Raw genomic sequence first — 22246 nt, 5'->3', positions numbered from 1 at the left:
CGTCCGTTAAATTTGAATTGTGCTATAAAATCGTCAAGGCGCAAAACGTGTCAAACCCCTAACCTAACTTTTCGCGAACGTAAACACGGGAGCCACGACGTGTTTTCTGGAAAAGGATAAGTTTTTACCGTTTTTTGAATAGGGAAATTGTAAAATAGGTAAAGGATGTCCTTCAGACGTCCTCGTGTGAAGGCATCAGCCAATTTAGTACTCAAACGCCCAAATAAAAGTGAGAAAAAGCCTGAAAATACTGTGTCGATTCCTAAGGATGAAGTTCCTGAGAGTCCCAGGAAGAGCCAGAAAAATACTCAACCTCCGGAAAGTGTTATCCTGCTGAAGACACATATTAAAAGTGAACCTATTAAGAAGGAACGATCTCCATCTCCACAAAATTTCCCGGAGGAAGGAGAAAGTGGGAATAATTGGGAGCATGAAGAAGTGTTCAAGTCCCCAGATCCCATCCCTGTTCCCCAGAAGCCTGATGTATTGCCCGAGGTGGAAAGGGAAGTTCCTATTGGTTCGTTATCTCCCACAAAAATTCGGCAAAGGATCAGGCCAACACCTTTCTTTGGACTGTCCAGGAGAAACAGTACTCACGAGAGTGACGACGAAAGCCGGCGACAGAGGGGTTCTGTTCCTCCGGATAGTCCTTCAATAGCATCACCCATGACCCCTCAGATGCCCAAGATGCTTCCTGGACCGCTTGGTCAGAGAATCCGGACAGAATCAACTTGCTCAACAATGTCTGACGCCAGTCAAATGAGGGATGGTCAGAAGAGGAGAAACCAAAAAGCCGATGAGACTTCGAAGACTAATGAACTGAGAAAGGAAATTTCCCATCGGATGGCCAGTGGGAAATATCCGGATAAATCCCGATTGACAATGTTCGACATGATTTACTACAATCCCAGTTCGAATCCCATGAAGAGCCCAGCAAAAAAAGACAAAACCAAGACCACTCCGGACAGGAGATTGAGTGTCTCGAGTGTTGTCAGCATTTCCTCCACAAAATCCGACAGAATGCCGAGTGACAGCGTGGAAAAATCCCCTCCAATAGTTCCTGAAATCCGCATCAAAGAGGAACCTGCAATGCCAGTGCCTCAACTCAAGCTAGGACCCAACGGAGAAATGATCCTGGACGAAAAGAGTTTAGTGATTGAGACAACAGGAGACCGGGAAGCAAGGGAAACCCTCGCAAATGCCAGCATTGTCTACGACGATGAATACAGCTCAAGTAAGTATCGAAAGCACCAAAAACTTTCCAGAAACCCAGGAATTCTTCAAGGATCAGCCTCTAATCTTCCTTCCAGACAATGGATTCTACAAGAGGCAGGCCAGGACCAAGGATTGGTCAGACAATGAGACCATCATCTTCTACAAATGCCTCCACACTGTCGGAACGGATTTTTCTCTAATGTGCACTCTCTTCACAAATCGATCCCGACGGGATCTCAAGCTCAAGTTCAAGAAAGAAGAGAGACTCAATCGAGCCCTCGTTGACAAGGCTCTCATGTACCCCAAGAGCTTCGATCTCGATGAATTGAGGAAGGAGCTGGAGAAGAGCGCGCAGGAAAATGCAGCAGCAGCCAAGGATGAGAAGAAACAGGCTGTGGCTGAGATGAAGAAGGAACGGAAGAATCAGAGAAAGTAAGTGCTAAAATGAGCCCGTTTATACACTTGAGATAATCCGGATTTACTTACAGTAGACTCTCACTCAATCGGCTCTTTTTCAATCGGGCGTCAAATTTTGTTGACAATTTTCACGCTTAATTATGAAGCTAATTCGCTCAAATTCGCTATAGTTCTTCGTATTTTATCGTGATTCTTTATAATTAAGCACTTTTTGTGGAATTTTTAAAGGCTTTGACGCCCAAATCTATCGATAAACTGGATGACATTTCGCCCCATATTCCCAATTGAGAGAGAGTCTACTGTAAATTGCCCAGATAAATTACCCAAAGTGCTAAAATCGATCAGAAATTCCCCTTATAGAAGATTAATTCCCATTGGAAATTAATTTGGAGATTTTCATACCCAAGTAACAAAATAAGCATAATGCAAAGTTATGCAAATTATTTTTTCGGAAAAGTTTCGAAAATTGACAGTAGAGTACTCCTACTATCGTTAAACTTTAAGAAAAAAAATTACCAGAAGTAACTTTACTTATGAAATTATTACTTTACTTTTACCCTACTTCAGTTTCCTTATAATTTTCTGCGTTTGTAACCGATGGGGATGTACAACAGAAGTATTATAATTTGCCTATTTGCATGGAGAAATTTCTTGACAAATTTGCAACATTTTTTAATTCTAATGGGCCATTTCCATTGAGAAATTTTTGAACAAATTTATTGGAAACTTTTCAACTCCATATAAAAAAGGGAGGTTTTACGAGAAGAACATCAATTTGGTTGAACTTCTTTTCGGCTAAAAGCTTAAAAATAAAAATTGGGAACAGTTTTTTTAAACTGTTTCTATCAAGAATAGCGCCATTCAACGTGTTTTCTTCTGGCACTTGTTTTCATTTCACAATGAATGTGTTTTTACAGTAGACTCTCTCTCAATTGGGCATTTGGGGCAAAAGGTAATCCGGTTTATCGATAGATTTGGGCGTCAAAGCCTTTGTAAATTCCACAAAAAGCGCTCAATTATAAAGAATCACGATAAAATAGGAAGATCTACAGCGAATTTGAACGAATTAACTTGATAATTAAACGTGAAAATTGTCAACAAAATTTTTCACCCGATTGAGAAAGAGCCGATTGAGTAAGAGTCTACTGTAGATGAAATTCAAGTAATTGTGGGTTCCTTGGAGGTGAAAATAGTGCTTTCAGTGAGAAAATGTCCCTGTATGGAAGATACGGTATGCCCTGAATTTTGATTTAAGACAGAATCACATTGACAATAAAATGCTCGTGGTGCGTCACCGTATTTCGTTAATTTACGCATTTTCATTGCAATCTTTACGCAAATGTGGCATTACCGTATTACCTTATCTCATACACTGGTGGCACTAGGTGAAAACAATATAAGAGAATTAAAGAAATAAAACGAAAATACGATAAACGGCGAGCAAAAAACTAAGAGAAATTAATCGTACAGTTTTTTTGCTTATATTATTTCACATAGTGCCACCGAGTATGAGATAAGGTAATATGAGTAAATTAACGAAATACGGTGAGCATTTTACTGTCAATGTGATTCTGCCCTTTTGGTAAAAACGGGCAGTGTATCAAAAATGTCTCAAAAAATATCGGCGCTGTTTAAAAATAGTAATGGTTACAATTTCCCCTCATTACCTCTTTCTATGCCTTAATTTGCATACCAAACGATTAAAGATATCCTTTAGCAGTGATTTCACGAAAGTTCTAATTGTTTCTATTAATTTTGACTGTCTACACATTATAAGAAATTTCTATCAAAAATGAGCTTCAAGAAGTGTTCTTCAAGAAAATTGCCTACACATTGTTGAGAATTTTTGACAAAAAGATGGATTCTTGAAGAAAATTTGTCTAATGTGTAGACAAATTTCTTCAAAAATCATATCCAATTGAAGGAAATTTCCATCAAGAATTTTTGAAAGAAATTATCGGCTACACATTGGAATAAAATTCATCAAAGTCATTCTTGACAGAATTCTTGAAGGAAACCATCACGATTCAAGATTGTTTTTCCCGAAAATTTATTATTTTCTGCTGGAAAAAGTGAGAAAAGCGTTTGGTGAAGTTCCTTGGGATAGTATTTAGTGAATTTGTGAAGAAAATCTTCTAAATATGCAAGGGAATAGTGTTTTTCTGGAGATGTCGTTCCTGATGGAATCCAGCCCAGCCTTTGAAGGAACATTTCCTGTGATTTTCCTCCAGAAATTGCCGGAAGTTGATCCATCTGTGTATTCTTGAGGTGTTCCACAATACAGTGGCCTCGTACTCCATGGATTGCAAGATGGAGGGAAAGGAGAAAATTTACGGGCACTTTGGAATCTCTGCCTTGGTTACCAATCAAAACAAGAGCTAACCAGAGCCACCGAGGAGATCTCAATGCAAACGAGAGCTGTCCGGAGCTACCAGAAGCCATCACTTAAACCCCCAGAAGAACATCAGAATGATCTTTTATATCATTCACTTTCTCAACCACTAGGAACTCTGTGGGATTGCTTCCTTTCGAGATCAGAACTGGATAGCCACATGCCTTCAATTCCTCATGTCAATGGAACATGGAACCCAGTAAATAAATCAGTAGTGGAATTATTTTGGAACATCCATGGAATTTTCACAGGAATATTCTTCTATTATATTAATTAAAAAAAAAACTACATTTTTTACATAATAGAGAAAATGTCCATTTCGGATGCCAACTACGTATAAAAAGGTAGTATTTTACGCCAATTTGGTATTTTACGCCCATTTTTTAGTTTTTTTTCAATTTTTAACATAATAAAAAAGTTATCAACTATTTTTTTCTACTAAACGAAAGGTCATTAAATTCTCTATACATTAGTGTTATCACTTAAAATTAAAGTAAAATGTCAATTTGGGTTTTAAAGTGTGAAAAAATCAATTCATTCAATTTTCGAATCGAACAAATGTGATATGACGATTGGCATTGACAGGTATCAAACGCAAAGCGTGAAAATTCCACGGCAATTACAGAATTTACCCTGTGGGAACTGTAGTGATGGGAAAATGTCAATCAGTTGGTGTGTGTCTAGGATGGGGAACTGGAAGGGGAAGAAGAAGAAGAAGTGAAGTGTGGAATGACGGCTAATTATCCGAAAGAAAATGTAGAAAACTTTCATGTGAAAATTGATTAATAAAAAGATATAATTATCGAAACAAGAGGTAGTGTTTCAGTGAAGTAGGACGGGTAACCACACCCCCTATAGGTCTTATATTATTTAGTTTTTATTATTTTCACCTTTTCACATATTTCTTATTATTATTTCTAACCAATTATCAAGCAACAAAACCTCTTAAAAGTTAATAGGTTATGAGCTCTCGCGCCAAAGAGAAGTTTGATGCATAATAAATTAGCATTTTATTGCTTTTATCCAGGTTTTGCAACACTTGCAATACTAGAGAACCTCAAAAAACTATCAAGATATCAGTAATATTTCATAAATAATTGCAATATTCGCAAAATTTATATTCTGGATTAAATCGTGAAATTTTCTTTGATCTTTATAAAATATAAGCCATTCAAATGTCCATTACAGCTGTCAAACTCCATATAAAAAATACTAGCACTTTACGCCTATTTCGTATTCAATATCCAATTTTTAGTTTTTGATCCATTTTTTTAATTTTATAGAAGAGTTATTAATTATTATTAACAATACTGGTTATTAACTAGATATTACCAAATTGAAAACTAAACATATTTGCAGCCAAATAATAGCTTATCTATTATCGTGAAATCAGCCGGAATACTTTTGACATGCAAAATGATGACGTCACACGGTCGAATTATGCGGCTCTTATCCTGACTGAATTGAAAAATGAGTGAGATTTTGCTTTTTTAGAAAAAGCGCTATAAATTTGGAAATAATTTATATTCAGGTATAATATTCACAGGGAAGGTAGAGGGTTTCACGGAGTATCCGAAAAGCGAAAAAAACGAATTTTGCAAAAAATCGAGATAGTCGGATTATATTCTGAGTGGTCGATATTATACTAGATTTTTTTTAGTTCATTTATTTTAAATTTTTTTTATTTAATTTTTTCATTTATTTTTTTTTTATTTTATATTTTAGTTTATTTATTTTTTATAACATCCCCACATCAAATATATTTTCTACTACTAAAAATAAGCAAACCTAAATATTTAAAAATCCACGTAATCTTCTAAATTAAAAGTCCTTTACATTGCATTATGTTATTAAAAGTAGGAATTTTTAATAAATAATCATTAGAAATTACATAAAGGCGGGGCAATCATCTTCCAGATGGACCCCTTAATAAATTAAAAAAAATTACATAAAGGATCTCTATTATGTAAAAAATGTAGTTTTTTTTAAATTAATATAATAGAAGAATATTCCTGTGAAAATTCCATGGATGTTCCAAAATAATTCCACTACTGATTTATTTACTGGGTTCCATGTTCCATTGACATGAGGAATTGAAGGCATGTGGCTATCCAGTTCTGATGTTCTCGAAAGGAAGCAATCCCACAGAGTTCCTAGTGGTTGAGAAAGTGAATGATATAAAAGATCATTCTGATGTTCTTCTGGGGGTTTAAGTGATGGCTTCTGGTAGCTCCGGACAGCTCTCGTTTGCAGCTCTGGTTAGCTCTTGTTTTGATTGGTAACCAAGGCAGAGATTCCAAAGTGCCCGTAAATTTTCTCCTTTCCCTCCATCTTGCAATCCATGGAGTACGAGGCCACTGTATTGTGGAACACCTCAAGAATACACAGATGGATCAACTTCCGGCAATTTCTGGAGGAAAATCACAGGAAATGTTCCTTCAAAGGCTGGGTTGGATTCCACCAGGAACGACATCTCAAGAAAAACACTATTCCCTTGCATATTTAGAAGATTTTCTTCACAAATTCACTAAATACTATCCCAAGCAACTTCACTAAACGCTTTTCACACTTTTTCCAGTAGTGAAACAACAAATTTTCGTGAAAAACAGTCAGAAGAGGTAGAGACTTGGAAATGATGGCAATCTGTCAAAAAAATTTTTGATGGAAAATAAAAAACCCAATGTGGAGGCATTTTTCTTCAAAAATTCCTTCAAAAATATGAATTTTTCTTTAAAAAATTCTTGAAATAATTCTTGATGAAATCAGCTCCAATGTGTAGACACCTTAAGAACATAAATCAAAGCAACAAAACGTCAACGAAATATTCAGTTTCAAAACTGTTTTTTTGCGAGTTTTTGTGTGAATTGGGAATTACAAAAATCTGAAATTTTTCCCAAATGGAAATGATCCATAAGAAACAAATATCTGGAGCAGAACTTCTTAAAATGTTCATGAATTTTATGAACTTTTTATAATTAAAACTGGAACAGTTGACAGAGCCATCTGTCAAGATTTCTTTTATTAGTGGCTAAAAATTTCAAAGTACAGTAGAGTCTCCTAAATTCGAACGCTCGGGGGGTATTTTTGACATTTCTCACCTCCCAAATTCGAACGATTTTTTTTCAAAACTAACGATATTATGTGAGATTGAATCGTACTTTGAATCAAATTCCCGTATTTTTTCACAAGTTTTAGTGGTAACATACTTTCTTTTCATTTTATACGATCACAATGTTTGTATAAGCATTCAGGAAGAAGCACATAAATATGATTTTCGTTCATCCAGAATACGAATTTTTTAACATAACCCCACAATTGACATTTTGAATCCAAACGTCGTTCGAATTTGAGAGATTCAGATTTGAGAGACTCTACTGTATTTCCAAAAATTGATTTCTTAATAATGAGCTTTACGAAATTCGGGTGATTAGAACCGAATATGACAGATAAAAACCAATGGGGGATTTTTTGTCCTCATGTATTTGACAGCTGCACTCAAATCGGAGATTTTTGGAAATCTTTTAAACCGAACATGAAATAAAATTGAGCTCTCTCTATACCACTCTCTCTCTCTATTAGTTTTCTGAACGTTATTCTTCTAATTTGGAAATAAATGATTACCGGATAAAATTCTATTTGCGAATTAAGATTGAAAATTTTAAGATCTTTTTCTTTCGATTTTTTTTTAAATTTCTCTTGTTGATTTCCAGTTTCAAAATGGGAAATTTCTCCGTTTTAAATGCGGAAAACATTTGATAGAGTATAACTCCAAATTTTTCTCTTTTCACTTAAAAGTTTTCTTATTTAAAATAACATTTATTTTAAATAAGAAAAGCTCTTGACTGTGGACATAAATTTCTCAAGTGTGTAGCGGCCATTATTCGAAACGCGGAACTATGTTCAAAAAAGCACGAAAACATTTCTTGGAACGCGGTAATAAAAATAAAATAATAATAATAATGCTAGATATCCGGAACGGTATTCAAAAAACTGGTTACTAAAAACGCGGCGTATTAACCCATTCCTTACCATTGTATTATACATCATACGCAAATTGAGTGAATTTAGATGATTTATTCCTGGGCCACTTTTAACAGAATTGCTGTCGGGAATGGATTTTTAGTAACTTTAATTCTTCAATTACTTGGGAAAAATAGTCCGACAGAGATAGAAATGCATTTTGTTGTTCTTTTTTCGCTTCGTGGAAGGTCATGCAAAATTTTTGCTCAAAATGGCGAACGGAAAATATGACATCCCGTTGAATTTCTTAAAATTGACCTCCATCCTCTTTCCTGATTTGAATTCTGATTGCTAATTCGTGTTTTAGATAGTTACTCTATCTAAATCAAGAGTTTGTAATTAAATAATGTACAGAATTTAAATTCAGTGACCGTTAAGACGCATGTTTGACAAGGGTTCCCCGCACCCCGATGATAGATAATTTTTTTTCTTTTAAAAAAAATCTAATAATTTGTATGAAACTAATTCCAAAATATGAACAATCTATTTCAAGTATTTCTGGTACATTGACTGAATGGATTAAGGACATTTTAAACCGAATTTGGGCAATCAAAACCAAAATTTAGCCAATTACAGTGCTGTCTCTATATGCACACTCTCTATATGCACAGCTTTTGTGTCGGTTGCATTCAAAATCAATTTGTTTACATTTTGACAAAGTAATAAAGAAAATTATTTTCTTGGTAACTAATTTTTCTTGTTTTTAATTTTCTTAATTTTATTTTTTCTGTCTCATATTATATTTAAAATAACACGGGAAATTCTAGAACAATAAAAAAATGATAATTTATTAAAAGAAAGAAAAAAACCGTTGGGAATTTCAAAAAAAGTTGTGCATATTCAGAGAGAGAACTGTCAAAAAAAAGTACCCAAACTGTGCATAAAGAGAGACAGCACTGTACTTCAAGAAATGTTGGGATAATTCAATCTCAATCTAATCTGAGCATGGTAGAATTGTAAAACCGTAATTTGCACTACACCAAAATCAAGAACGATAAAAGCCCCATCAAATGACAACTTTTTCCCATATGAGTTGCCCCTTGATTGACTTAATCCTTAGCGGTAAAATATTTGAAAAAACAATCCAGGATCAATTAGTCTAAGATTATTTTGCGTATAAACGTGCTCACTTTTTTTTTGGGTTTTCTGATGGGTTTTGATTTTAGGGAAAAATTCAGCTCGAAGAAGCGCCCCCTTCGAAATACAAGTCGCATGCAGAGGCAGCTCTCGGACGGAGACTTTGCCTACAAGTTCGAAGAAATACTCTCAAGGCCCAGGAAGAAGAAGAGGAATGAATCAAAGAGTGAGTCTAGTCAGAAAGAATCCTCGCTTCCTGAACAGCCAGCTGCGTCACAAAATGCTCAAAGTTTTGAAGAAAATAAGGAACAAGTTGAAAAGGAGCAAATGAGAGAGGATCAAATGGAAGAGGACCACGGGCAAGGACAAATTGAAGTGGTGCAAATTGAAGAAGATCCAGTCCAAGAGGAACAAGTTCAGGAAGAGATTCCAGGCCAAGAGGCTGCGGAAGTGTACCAGGAGATTGAAGAAATTGTGGAAGAGACTGTTTTGTCTTCCGAAGAGCAATATTTTGAGGAAGATATCATGAATTATGGTAAGATTTTGTTTTTTTAGGAAATCCAGGAGGAAAATTAAGATTTTTTTCAACTTCAACAGATCACGAAGAGGAAATTCTAGCAAGTCCGGAACCTGAAAATGATTTGCCAAATATCGATCTCAGTAACCTCGTTATAGTCCAGGAGGCTGACGAAGGAACCGTCAGATACAAGATTCATCTGAGATTATCCGAAGGAGTCAGTGAGAAACCTTTGGATTTGCCACAGGACATTATCAATTGCATTGTAGCGGCGCATTTAGGTCAAAAAATATAAATTTTCTTTATAAAATAAATTATTCTTCATCAATTTTTAGCATTTTTCATGGCAAACTGCGATCGATGACTCATGGTTGTATTTACAAAAACAAAATATTACAGAGAATTGAGCTTCTGCCAGAATTTCTGGCTAGGAAATTGTGGCAGAAACTCATTGTCCTGAGAGGCGTCTCATCAAACTGACTGATGCAGCTGCCTGTGAATTCTCATCATTACCTTTTTGTCCAGGAGTTTCTGCCGATAAAAAGATACGAGAGTGGAGAGGATGCCAACAATGCAGAGAATGCTCTCGAATGTCCAGAAATTCCTCTTGTCCATCCAGGCAACTTTGTCGCAGCTGAAAACCAAATTTAAAAAAGAAAAATAGACTAAAAACCATCTTGCTCTGGAGTTCTGACCAACCTCCTTGAAACTGTCTCTCCGCTCTTGCATCTGAGGACTTCCTTGTTGTGGGTATGAATGCAGACTCCCTTGATCTTGCTGGCAATCTCAAAAGCTACAAAAAACAAGTCACAAACACAAATCCACAATTTTCCCAATTTCCATTCAACCTACCTGAACAAGGATGGCAATCCTGGATGATTTCATACTCTTCCTTCATCCAGCAAGTTGAATTGTTCTCAATGACGAAATGCTTGGGCTTCGGAGATCCTGTCCATCTGGACTCAATTATCAGTACCAAAGTCGTTAGTCTGAAAACGAGAAAAAATCCCTCAAACCCTCACCTTTCCCGGACACCAGCCAAACTCACATAACAAGAAAGGATATTCCGGTAATCATCCGGCGACGAGGACACGTTTCAATCATCTTTGTTTATCTTTTATGCAGCAGGAATCCCAACAGATTTATCCCATTTTCTCCCCTCTTTCTCATTCACAGTCTCTGTTTTTTTATTCCTGAACTTCCTAACACTGCATACTGCAGTTTTCTTTCTACTTTTTACAGGATTTACTGCTGGAAATTGTGGAAAATCAATTTTACGCTTTCACAATCAACTTTTACGTGTTTTTGGTTGGAAAGAAAACCCAATAAATCGCAAAGTGGAAAAACTCAGACACTTCCACGCAAAACACGGAAATTTCGTTGGAAGATTCCAATCGGTGCTATAATTCTAAACTTTCTAAACAATTTTCAAATACTATTTATCAACGGTTTTTTTAAGAAGAGAAAACCATAAAGATAATTACAGTGGGACCTCGATAGAGTCAACTAATTATTTCCAGACCTGTTGAATCTATTGGATTTGTTGACTATATTGGAGTCCGAAAAAACTCAATTTAACCCTTAAACGACGAGACAGTTTTCGCGGACCGAAAATCAGCAATAAAAATTAAACCAATGAACAAAAGCAGTAAAAGGTTTTATATCTGGGCTTCAAAAAGCTAAAAAGTCTGATTTGATGTATTTCTTGCCTCTACGAACGATAGGGACAAAAATAGCCAAAAAATTTAAGTAATTTTTCTAACAATACTAATGAATGATAATTTTCAATCTAATGAAAAATATTATGTTTCAGTATTGTAGTTTCTTTTCTTAAAACGGTTTTGCTTAAAAAAAATTGGAAGCATAAAAAATGTTGAAAATTAATTTTAATTAAGAGAATTTAAAAATTCGTCATTTTTAGCTTAAAAATTTACTAATATAGCAAATAGCTAGAGACTTCCAAAAAATATCCTAGATTCATTCAACCTTCCACTTTGCAATTACGTACAGACATAAGAAAAAATAACTTTAGGTGGTCAGGAAATATGATTTTCTTTATGGGACACCGGTGTTCCAATCGTCCTTAAAGGGTTAAAAGTGAATTTTTGATAGAAAGGTGTATTATTTCATGTTTGTACTATTGATAAATTCAAAACATAGTCGAATAGGTCGAATATTATTTAATGAACCCATAAATTCCATACCCTCTGGCCCAAAGGAGTCGTATGTTCAGGTAAGAGTTGGAGATCATGGAATGATATTACGGAATGTTTTTATTTAAACATTAAGTATAAATTACTCTCCATGCGGTAATATTGAGGTCAACCCACAATTTTGATTTTAGATAAGGAAATGCTGTCTTAAAGATTTCTTTTCTGACTTTTTTTCAGAAGAGCTGCGGTACATATTTGGTTATTGATAATTCTACTGCAATTAACGTTAATAGGGATAGTAAAACACGGTATTGATTTTTAGCTCCTTTCTCCTTTTAAATTCTCAAGCCTTCATAATTTAAAAGGAGAAAGGAGCCAAAGGTCAATACCGTGTACTATACTGTCCCTGATACTCAATTTACTGGTCGAAAATTATCTAGCATTAACGTTATTTACTAGAATTTCTTTTAAACTTTTAAAAAGAGAATTTTATTTCTTTTCTAAATAGCAATAAAATCAATTGTTGTTCTGTAATATGGACGCTAGATGGTTAGAGATATCGACTTGGAGTCTTCAGATAACGCCCTTTTAAGTCAACAACCCCGTAACAAGTCAAAGAAAATTATTTTGTTGAAAAATGATTACACAGCCAATATACGAATTTTATCAAAAAATTACCATGTTCTTACATAATTTTTTTTCTTGTGTTAAAAGTGTTATGTTGACACACCAAAACACTGATTTTAATGTGGAATATATCATAATTAGATTATTATAATATTATTAGTTTAATATTAAAGGAAAATTTGACTGTCGGAGTCAATTTGGGCCCAAAGTTGACTTTATCGGAGTCCGTAAAGTAAAAAAAGGGACAGATAATCCTTACCGGCTTATGTAGGTGAGATTCTTAACGTGAGCTAACTCGGAGTGCATGCAAATTCGATTTGGAGCTGAAGTTGGGAGACGCCATTCAGTTATCTTGAATCAAATTCGTGAAATTATACAAGTTTTGTATTTGAACCAAAATGTCAAGGATTTGGATGAACTGACAGAAAAGTGTTATATGGGTGAAATGTAGACCAGAATGTTCTCTATAACTTTGCCGTAGAACTTGAACTCATCGACTACTCAGAAGCCAAGATAAGCGAGGTTTTTTGTTTCTTAACTCGTTTTTTCATCCAGAGTTCCCCAAGTAGTCATTTGTTGAACTTCAACTATATCAAAGAATTGTTGTATTTTGCGGGACTTTCCATTTAAAACCATATTTTAAGTGTCTTGGTGGAGTAGAGGCAGTCAAATTGGCATCTGAGTGATTTCAAAGCGTTATTATTGGAAAAATCAATTTTTTCACACTTAAACGGCAAAATCGGAGTGATAGCGTAGTCTGAGTGGAAAATGATGTATGGACGAAATGTAGAGACAAATGTGCTCTACAATTATGTTGAAGTAATCATCAAAATCGGTTTAGCGACAGTCGAGATAATTGAGGTTATGTGATATTGAAATTGATTTTTCGACTGTGGCGCCCCTGGTGTTGGTCCCACGAAGTTCAAATATTCTAGAAAGTTGTAGCATTTGGTGAGATCTTTCGTTTAAGCCCTCATTCATCAAAATCGGTCACATAGAACCGGAGATGTGATTTTTTGAATTTCGTGAACTTTGACCCCTCATATCTCCGGTTCTATTGAAACCACAGCGCGCATACGCACCATTTTGAAAACGTCCTAGACTGGACTACAACATACTAAAATTTCATTAACTTGCACAATGCCGTTTTTGAGAAAAGTGACTTTGAATTTCGATGAATTTTGACGCTATCACAGCGCCACCTGTGGTGACTTTTTGAACTTCCATCTGAAAGTGCTCATCGAGACGAAACCAAAAAGGTAAAATTTAGGTCGCTATGTTAATTAGAACCGGAGATAGAGGCCGGTCAATGTTCGAACTTTGACCCCTTATAGCTCGGGTCAGGGGTTATGGATCGACTTAAGGTTTTTTTTGTTTGGTAGGTATAATCAACGGCTACAACATACTAAATTTTCAGCCCGATGCACAATGGAATTTTTGAGTTATTTAACTTTTAAGATTTAAAAATTTTCTTTTTAAAAAAAGCGCCCCTAGCGGTGGTTTTACGAACTTGCGATGTTAGAAGGGGAAGTGGCATTTCACGAGAGCTTTCCAAAAAGCCCTCACTTTTTAAATTCTGACAATTAGAACCGGAGTTATGACCATTTTAAGAAATTTTTTTTGGACCCTTATAGCTCGGGTCAGGGGGGTCGGGGGACCTTAAGTTTGGTATTGATGGAAAGCTCTAAGGCCCAGCTATAACATACTAAAATTTGAGCCCGCTCGATGCCATAGGGGCGGAGCTATTGAGAAAACAAAAAAAGGGGGGTCTTCAAAATGGCGGAAGGAGGGGTGGGGGGTGGGGGGTCTATGCACCAAGTTGCAATTTTCACCCGATATATAACCTTTGCCGAAAACCGCAAGTCGATATCTTTTTTAGTTTAGGAGCTATTAAGCTCCAAAGAGCGGCCGGCCGGCCGGCCGGCCGGGAACGTAACTTAGCCACATATATATTCGGAATCAGGAAGTGGAGAAACACATTTTGGCCAAATTTGAGGTCGATCGGACGACATGAAATTTTGTTAGGATTATACGATTATAGTAGGTGAGATTGTTAAGAATCTCACCTAATAGCTGTTGACTTTAATGGAGATTGACTCTAGCGGTGGCTGACTCTATCGAGGTCCCACTGTATAATAGAAACTTCCCTTCTTAACCACAGCAATTATTATCCTAATACCTAATTCCAAGACAAAAAATTATGATTTGTTCAAAAAGTATCATTAAGAATTCACATAAATATATTTATTCAATAAAAATGGTACTTTTTGTCATAGATTGCAATAGGGGAGAGTAGGGCATTTTAACAGAGGGGCAGTTTCGATTTTTGCATATTTTTCTTATTCTTTATAAAGGAATGGAATAAAACCTTTAAATTATTTATAGTGATACATATAAGCTCCATAATCACAAAAAAGGGACAGATAATCCTAACCGGCTTATGTAGGTGAGATTCTTAACGTGAGCTAACTCGGAGTGCATGCAAATTCGATTTGGAGCTGATGTTGGGAGACGCCATTCAGTTATCTTGAATCAAATTCGTGAAATTATACAAATTTTGTATTTAAACCAAAATATCAAGGATTTGGATGAACTGACAGAAAAGTCTTATATGGGTGAAATGTAGACCAGAATGTTCTCTATAATTTTCCCATAGAACATGATCTCATCGATTACTCAGAAGCCAAGATAATCGAGGTTTTTTTGTTTCTTAACTCGTTTTTTCATCCAGAGTGCCCCAAGTAGTCATTTGTTGAACTTCAACTATATCAAAGAATTGTTGTATTTTGTGGGACTTTCCATTTAAAACCCTATTTTAGGTGTCTTGGTGGAGTAGAGGCAGTCAAATTGGCATCTGAGTGATTTCAAAGCGTTATTATGGGAAAAATCAATTTTTTCACACTTAAACGGCAAAATCGGAGTGATAGCTCAGTCTGAGCGGAAAATGATGTATGGACGAAATGTAGAGACAAATGTCCTCTACAATTATGTCGAAGTAATCATCAAAATCGGTTCAGCGACAGTCGAGATAATTGAGGTTATGTGATATTGAAATTGGTTTTTCGACTGTGGCGCCCCTGGTGTTGGTCCCAAGAAGTTCAAATATTCTAGAAAGTTGTAGCATTTGGTAAGATCTTTCGTTTAAGCCCTCATTCATCAAAATCCGTCACATAGAACCGGAGATATGATTTTTTAAATTTCGTGAACTTTGACCCCTCATATCTCCGGTTCTATTGAAACCACAGCGCGCATACGCACCATTTTGGAAACGTCCTAGACTGGACTACAACATACTAAAATTTCATTAACTTGCACAATGCCGTTTTTGAGAAAAATGTCTTTGAATTTCGATGAATTTTGACGCTATCACAGCGCCACCTGTGGTGAGTTTTTGAACTTCCATCTGAAAGTGCTCATCGAGACGAAACTAAAAAGGTAAAATTTAGGTCGCTATGTTAATTAGAACCGGAGATAGAGGCCGGTCAATGTTCGAACTTTGACCCCTTATAGCTCGGGTCAGGGGTTATGGATCGACTTAAGGTTTTTTTTGTTTGATAGGTATAATCAACGGCTACAACATACTAAAATTTCAGCCCGATTGCATAAGGAATTTTTGAGTTATTTAACTTTTAATATTTAAAAATTTTCTTTTTAATAATAGCGCCCCTAGCGGTGGTTTTATGAACTTGCGATGTTAGAAGGGGAAGTGGCATTTCACGAGAGCTTTCCAAAAAGCCCTCATTTTTTAAATTCTGACAATTAGAACCGGAGTTATGGCCATTTTAAGAATTTTTTTTTGGACCCTTATAGCTCGGGTCAGGGGGGTCGGGGGACCTTAAGTTTGGTATTGATGGAAAGCTCTAAGGCCCAGCTATAACATACTAAAATTTAAGCCCGATCGATGCCATAGGGGCGGAGCTATTGAGAAAACAAAAAAAGGGGGGTCTTCAAAATGGCGGAAGGAGGGGTGGGGGGTGGGGGGTCAATGCACCAAGTTGCAATTTTCATGCGATATATAACCTTTGCCGAAAACCGCAAGTCGATATCTTTTTTAGTTTAGGAGCTATTAAGCTCCAAAGAGCGGCCGGACGGCCGGACGGCCGGCCGGCCGGCCGGGAACGTAACTTAGCCCCCCATATATTCGTGATCAGGAAGTGGCGAAACACATTTTGGCCAAGTTTGAGCGCGATCGGAGGACATGAAATTTTGTTAGGATTATAGTAGGTGAGATTGTTAAGAATCTCACCTAATAATAATTTCGTAAGGCTTCCCTTTTGAGTTATATAATTCAGTAAAAATTGCAATTTGGCTCATTGACTGCGGTTCTAATTGCCAAAATTTAAAAAGTGTGGGAATTATGAAAAGCTCTCCTGAAATGCTACTTCTCTTTTAACATCGCAAATTTTTCAATTTTCTAAGTTAAATACAATAACTCAAAAATACCATTGTGCATTATGCCCTAGACACACTTACGACTTAAGCCGAGAGACGGCTTACCGAAGGCTTTGCGGAAAATAATGGAAACGCATTTTAACGATTATTTCTAAAATAGTTACGCTAAGCCGTCTCTCGACTAATCCTCAAGTCTGTCGAGGCCCTTAGGCCTAAATTTTATTGTGTTGTAGCCGCATATTAAATATACCTATCAAAAAAAAAATTAAATCGATCGATAATCCCTGACCCGAGCTATAAGGGGTCAAAGTTCGAAAATTGACCGGCCTCTATCTCCGGTTCTAATTAATATTTTGACCTAAATTTTGGGTTTTTAGTTTCGTCTTGATGAACACTTTCAGATAAAGTTCAAAAAGTCACCACAGGTGGCGCTGCGATAGCGTAAAAATTCATCAAAATTCAAACTCATTTTTCTCAAAAACGCCATTGGGCATTTTGATCAAATTTTATAGCGTTGCAGCCTAGGCTATGAAGTTTACAAAAAGTGGCGTAGGTTCGCTGTGGTTACAACAGAACCGGTGATATGAGGGGTCAAATTTCACTGAATTCAAAACCTCTTATCACCGGTTCTATTTGAACGATTTTGAAGTGTGAGAGCGCGAATTACAGGTCTCGAAAACCGCTATAAATTTCTAGGACATTCAAACTTCGTCGGGCCAACGCTGGGGGTGCCACAGTCCAAAAACAAATTTTCATATTACATTTCGACTCTTGCTCAATACATTTTAATAATTATTTCGGCATAATCGTAGAGGACATTATTTATATCTATTTTTCGCCCAAACTCAGATTATGCTCAGATTATGCTTATATCTTTTTTGCTCAGATTATGCCATGTGTCCGATTTTGTCGATTTAGTGTAAAAAAAAAATCCTACAATTACGCTGCGAAAATACATAGGTGCTTTACTGATATGATCGCTTTTATTCGACTACGTTATTAAAATAAAGGTTTAAAAGAAATTTCTTACAAAATTCAATCATTCTTTGATATTGTGGTAGTTCGTCACACAAACTGCCCGCTGGCTGTGGCTAAATAAACGTGTTCTAAAACAAAAATTGAATTAACTCGGCTACCGAGCAACCGATGATAAGATCAAGTTTTGGGGCAAATTCTAGATTTTGGTCCATATTCCATTATCATTTTTCTGTCATTTCATTTACATCTTCGATATTTTATTTAAATAAAAATTGCCATTTTCAGAAATTTGACTCCAAATTTCTTAATAATACCTCTCATCTTTAGTTCCAAATCAAATTTGCATGCAAACTGAATTTGCTCACGTTAAGAATTTCACCTACTATAAGCTGATCTAGGCTTAGCACTAGTTTTAATTTTTCCTTGAACATTATGTAGCGGTACCATCCAAAAAAAACTCTCCATTATTTCCTCTTCTCATTTAAGAGTTGATAAAGATCATAGATCTCCCTATCCTTCTCTATCCTTTCTGAGGGAAAATTATTGAAATGGTACTCGCACCCGTTACCTTTTTATTGGCCAAGAGAAATCCACTGGCACACCCCGCAGATTCTTGAGTACATGCAGCAAGTACTTCATATTATAAAGAAGTAATTAGAAAAGGATTTGAATCTGCCGAGTGGATTTATCTTGGCCTCTAAAGAGCTGACGGGTACGAGTACGATTTCAATAATTTGGCCTCTGGATCGAGTGGCTGTGCTACTGTGGAAACTGGTTCTTACAGGTGGGTGGCCTCTGTGAGACCGGTCAAAGTGGAACCGATCGTTGCGTAGATCGGTTGTATTCCACAGAAGTTCCGGTCCTTCACAAAATTCGCTTCCGCTTTTGCCACAATTAAAATATTTTATAAAAATTTAAAAACTGGTCTTTCAGTTTTTCTAAAGTCTTACAAAATATACGGAATTTCGTGAATCGTTAGGAACAATGTCTATGGCCATAACCGTAGAAACTTCTGAGTATTGTTTACACTTATGGCCATATCCTCTTCTTCGTTCGAAATTCCATAGGATAAAAATAGGACAAGTATTACACAAGAATTATGGGGATTATGTTTCCAGTATTTTGGATCTAGATAAGCAAATAAGATAGAATTTAGATCACCCTACAAATCAATTTGGGATTAGAAAAATTCTCTTAAAAGTCGATAATAAATCAAATAAATAATCTTATCAGTAGAATTGCATAATTATTTAATAATAATAATACTACTATATGCTATATATCATTATCAAGGTCTGAACTTCTAAATTTGTTTGCCCGGGACTCCACATTTATTTTCTATATATTTTGAAGACATTTATCCGATTGGACTATAATCTCAACAAAAAAAAATAGAAAACTATTCAACTATCAACCTTAGAGACTTTAATTACTAGAACAATGTTAAAATGAGCAAAACTAGACAGAAAATCTTCAAGAAAATATACAAAATATTTCCTCTGAGAACATATCCTCCAAAGTTGTCTCATCATCGTAATCATATTCTACATCTTATGAGCAAATAAAAGTAGCTTTAAATAGTCATTTCATCTTATGACCATAAAGTTATTATCGTGGAAATTCTAAGTAAGCGTAAGGTTAATTATAATATGAAAATAGATTTAGGTCAGTTTACAAAGAAGAATTGGCATGAGATGTTCAGGTCTTAGCATCAATCAAGTGATTTCGCTTGATCTATCACAGTCAGTTTTGTTCTTTACAAGAATGCCACTTTTTTTAAAAGAAAAATGATAAGAAGTTTCAAAGACAATTATAATTATTCAACTAGATTTTCTCAAGTGATAAGAAATTGTCACTATTTACACAACAAATCTTACTGTTCCTACCTGTCCAAACGTCAATATTTAAACAATATGTATAATGTAGTGTAGACAATGAATAAAGATTATTCACTTGTGCATTTGCAAAATTTTTCTTATAAATACGTAGTTTTTTTACACTGGGAAATTTTTTGCAAAAAAAAATTCGTCATACAGTTTCTAATTGAAATTAAGTAGATAAAACTAAATAAAAATGTTTTACGCTATCAGCTTTTTCTTATACTTAATATTTTTAATTAAAAGACAATAAAGTTATTTGTATCTTATTAAGTAAAAACTTTGTTAACAAAATTGACGCACGTTTGAAAACCAATTTAATCTCCCGTAATAAATGTTTTTCGGATATAAAATTCAGACTATTTTTTGTATTTCTTGGAAAATAAAAAACACAAATTTTTAATATTCGAGCAATAAATAAAATGGTAGAATGAGTCATTGCTTCACTTTCATATTTAATATTATTTTCTATTTAGATAAAAATGTATTTCTATTAAAAACGCGTAATAACGTTAATTTAAGTTTGATCAGTAAAATCTAAAATTCAATCAGTAAAGTATATAATTTAAATCTACAAAAATTGTAAATCTTTACGAAAATTGTTCTAATTTATCTTATTAAATCCAATCCACAACATTTAAATCGAAAAATTTTATGAAATCAAAATTTCTATTCTTTTCTTTCCCAATTTTATTACACATTCTAATCCTATACTTAGGACGTAGTCCTAAATACAAATTCAATTTAGACTTGGGCACAAAAGAGGAAGGGATGAAAATTTAGATTTCATGATATTTTCACGATCTTAAAGGAAGTATAAAAATTCAAATTTATGCATCAGCACCTTTTAGATCGGTAAAATATCATTAAATCAAAATTCGCATAAATATTTCATTTTGATCAGAGAAAAACCTAAATCTTTCAAAAAAAAATATTTAATTCTTTTTAATATGGCTCCGGTATAAAATGTCAGAAAAACTTCATGAAATCAATATTTAATACGAATTTTAGATCACGAAAATGTCATGAAATCAAAATTCACATCACTTTTTCCTCAAACGTTTTGACAATGTCAACCACATTCTTTCGCACTCCAAATTCGATTGAGCTAAATTGAATTTGCGGTGATATTGAAAATAAGAAGAAGAGTGCGAAAGAGTAAGATAGATATATGCAATAAGGTTAAGAAAAAAGATGCGAATTTGGACTTAACGAAATTTTCCTGTTCTAAAAGCTGTACTTGGGCCATTAGATTCCTTTTTTGAAAGTTTTCCACATCTCTATCGCACTTTCTGGCAGTCAATTGAAACAAATTGAATTTGTTGTGATGTTCGAAAGAAGAAGAAGAGTACGTAAGAATGGGATGGATATATACAAAGCATTTAAGAAAGAAAGGATTGTGAATTTTGGTTTTATTAATTTTTCCCGATATAAAAATAAAATAGTTTTTCTTTGTCAAAACTTTTTATAATTTTAATGCTTTCCTGCTCCAACTCGGGGATCACTTTTCTCAACATATCTCCTCATTTCAGACGATTTCTGAGAAATGATCTTACCGTGTTTGTCCGTCTGTTCGTCTGTCCGTCCGGCCATTACCCCGCCTAGAGCCTAAACTATTAGAGATAAAGACTTAGGACCTTCGGGGGACCCCTCCATAAGTCAACCCTGAGACCATTGACATGCCCCTCATTTTACCTCCACCCCTTTTCTTCCCCATCAGAACCATGTTTTTTGGGCTTGCTCAAAAACGCATCGTACGAATTTTTTTCATTTTTGGATATGTTTTAGGGGAAACCGGGGCACTATCGAATACTGCAATTTTTTAATCAGACATCAGACTTCAAAGGATACGACCTATAGGAATTTATAAGCACTATAGGAATGCTTGTCTACTGAAGACATAGTTTGGAACAGAAAGATAGTTTAGAAATAAAAAATAATATTCGGTCTATTCGGTGATGCGCCAGTTTCCTCTAGAGATTACCAAGGCAGACATTCGTCCTTATACGAAAATACTGTTCAATCATTCTTAAGTTATTGTTAAATTACTGTTTAATCATTTCTTAAAAGAGGTTCTGCAGAGCGCATTTATCATCTAAATGGAGTAATATTTGGGCTGGTTGGAAAGGTCTTGGAATTTTCGATAAATTGAACCTGTTAAAATCCCATGTAAACCGGTAATGGAACCAGTTTACAACCGATAACTAATTTTAATCCCAAATTTTAGTATACTACTCCTAAGGTGTGTTTCGGACAATGTTTTGAGTGATTTATAAATCGATTCAAAACGGTTCTAAACCGGTAATGAACCGCTTATGAACCGATAAGTGATTTTTGTCCGAAAATCAATTTTATTACCTTTCAAACTATTTTGTGGGATCTTTTAGGATTGTTTTGGGATATTGTAGGATCGGTAAATCACGAGTTCGAGCACTTTGTAATGGGACACCTTGCCACCCATGTTAAAAGACTATCGTTCCTAGAGTGTCACAGAATTTATGCATTTGATAACTGCTGAGTGCTTATCACATTATTAAGTCATGGAGTATCAATAGTATTTCCACATGAACTTTTACACAAG

The 22246-nt window shown here is 35.1% G+C and overlaps 2 protein-coding genes across 2 annotated transcripts; one reads left to right on the top strand and one right to left on the bottom strand.

Annotated features, from left to right (window-relative positions):
• Positions 1 to 69: 69 nt before the first annotated feature.
• Positions 70 to 9962, top strand: LOC129810113 (transcription factor TFIIIB component B'' homolog). The gene is made up of 4 exons (XM_055860398.1): positions 70 to 1234; positions 1311 to 1647; positions 9211 to 9656; positions 9719 to 9962. Exons 1-4 carry the CDS (start codon positions 166 to 168, stop codon positions 9931 to 9933), a joined length of 2067 nt encoding a protein of 688 aa, XP_055716373.1. The 5' UTR covers positions 70 to 165; the 3' UTR covers positions 9934 to 9962.
• LOC129810160 (protein JTB) lies at positions 9935 to 10973 on the bottom strand. Its single transcript, XM_055860466.1, has 4 exons — positions 10687 to 10973; positions 10491 to 10627; positions 10338 to 10431; positions 9935 to 10272 (listed from the first exon to the last, which is right to left on the bottom strand). The coding sequence occupies exons 1-4, from the start codon at positions 10740 to 10742 to the stop codon at positions 10110 to 10112; spliced, it is 450 nt and encodes a 149-aa protein (XP_055716441.1). The 5' UTR covers positions 10743 to 10973; the 3' UTR covers positions 9935 to 10109.
• Positions 10974 to 22246: the final 11273 nt, after the last annotated feature.

Source organism: Phlebotomus papatasi, chromosome 1, assembly GCF_024763615.1.
Source record: "Phlebotomus papatasi isolate M1 chromosome 1, Ppap_2.1, whole genome shotgun sequence".
In the NCBI taxonomy this organism is placed as follows: domain Eukaryota; kingdom Metazoa; phylum Arthropoda; class Insecta; order Diptera; family Psychodidae; genus Phlebotomus; species Phlebotomus papatasi.
The sequence above is the reverse complement of the archived record's forward strand: the minus strand, read 5'-3'. Positions and strand labels throughout refer to the sequence as shown.

Bases quoted from the DNA above. Each gene is read 5' to 3' on its own strand.
- LOC129810113 (XM_055860398.1), top strand. From the start codon at position 166: ATGTCCTTCAGACGTCCTCGTGTGAAGGCATCAGCCAATTTAGTACTC. The intron at 1,235-1,310 runs GTAAGTATCGAA...TCTTCCTTCCAG, and splicing joins CGACGATGAATACAGCTCAA to ACAATGGATTCTACAAGAGG. The intron at 1,648-9,210 runs GTAAGTGCTAAA...TTTTGATTTTAG, and splicing joins GAACGGAAGAATCAGAGAAA to GGAAAAATTCAGCTCGAAGA.
- LOC129810160 (XM_055860466.1), bottom strand. From the start codon at position 10,742: ATGATTGAAACGTGTCCTCGTCGCCGGATGATTACCGGAATATCCTTT. The intron at 10,628-10,686 runs GTGAGTTTGGCT...TCTCGTTTTCAG, and splicing joins GGAATATCCTTTCTTGTTAT to ACTAACGACTTTGGTACTGA. The intron at 10,432-10,490 runs GTAGGTTGAATG...TGTTTTTTGTAG, and splicing joins GGATTGCCATCCTTGTTCAG to CTTTTGAGATTGCCAGCAAG.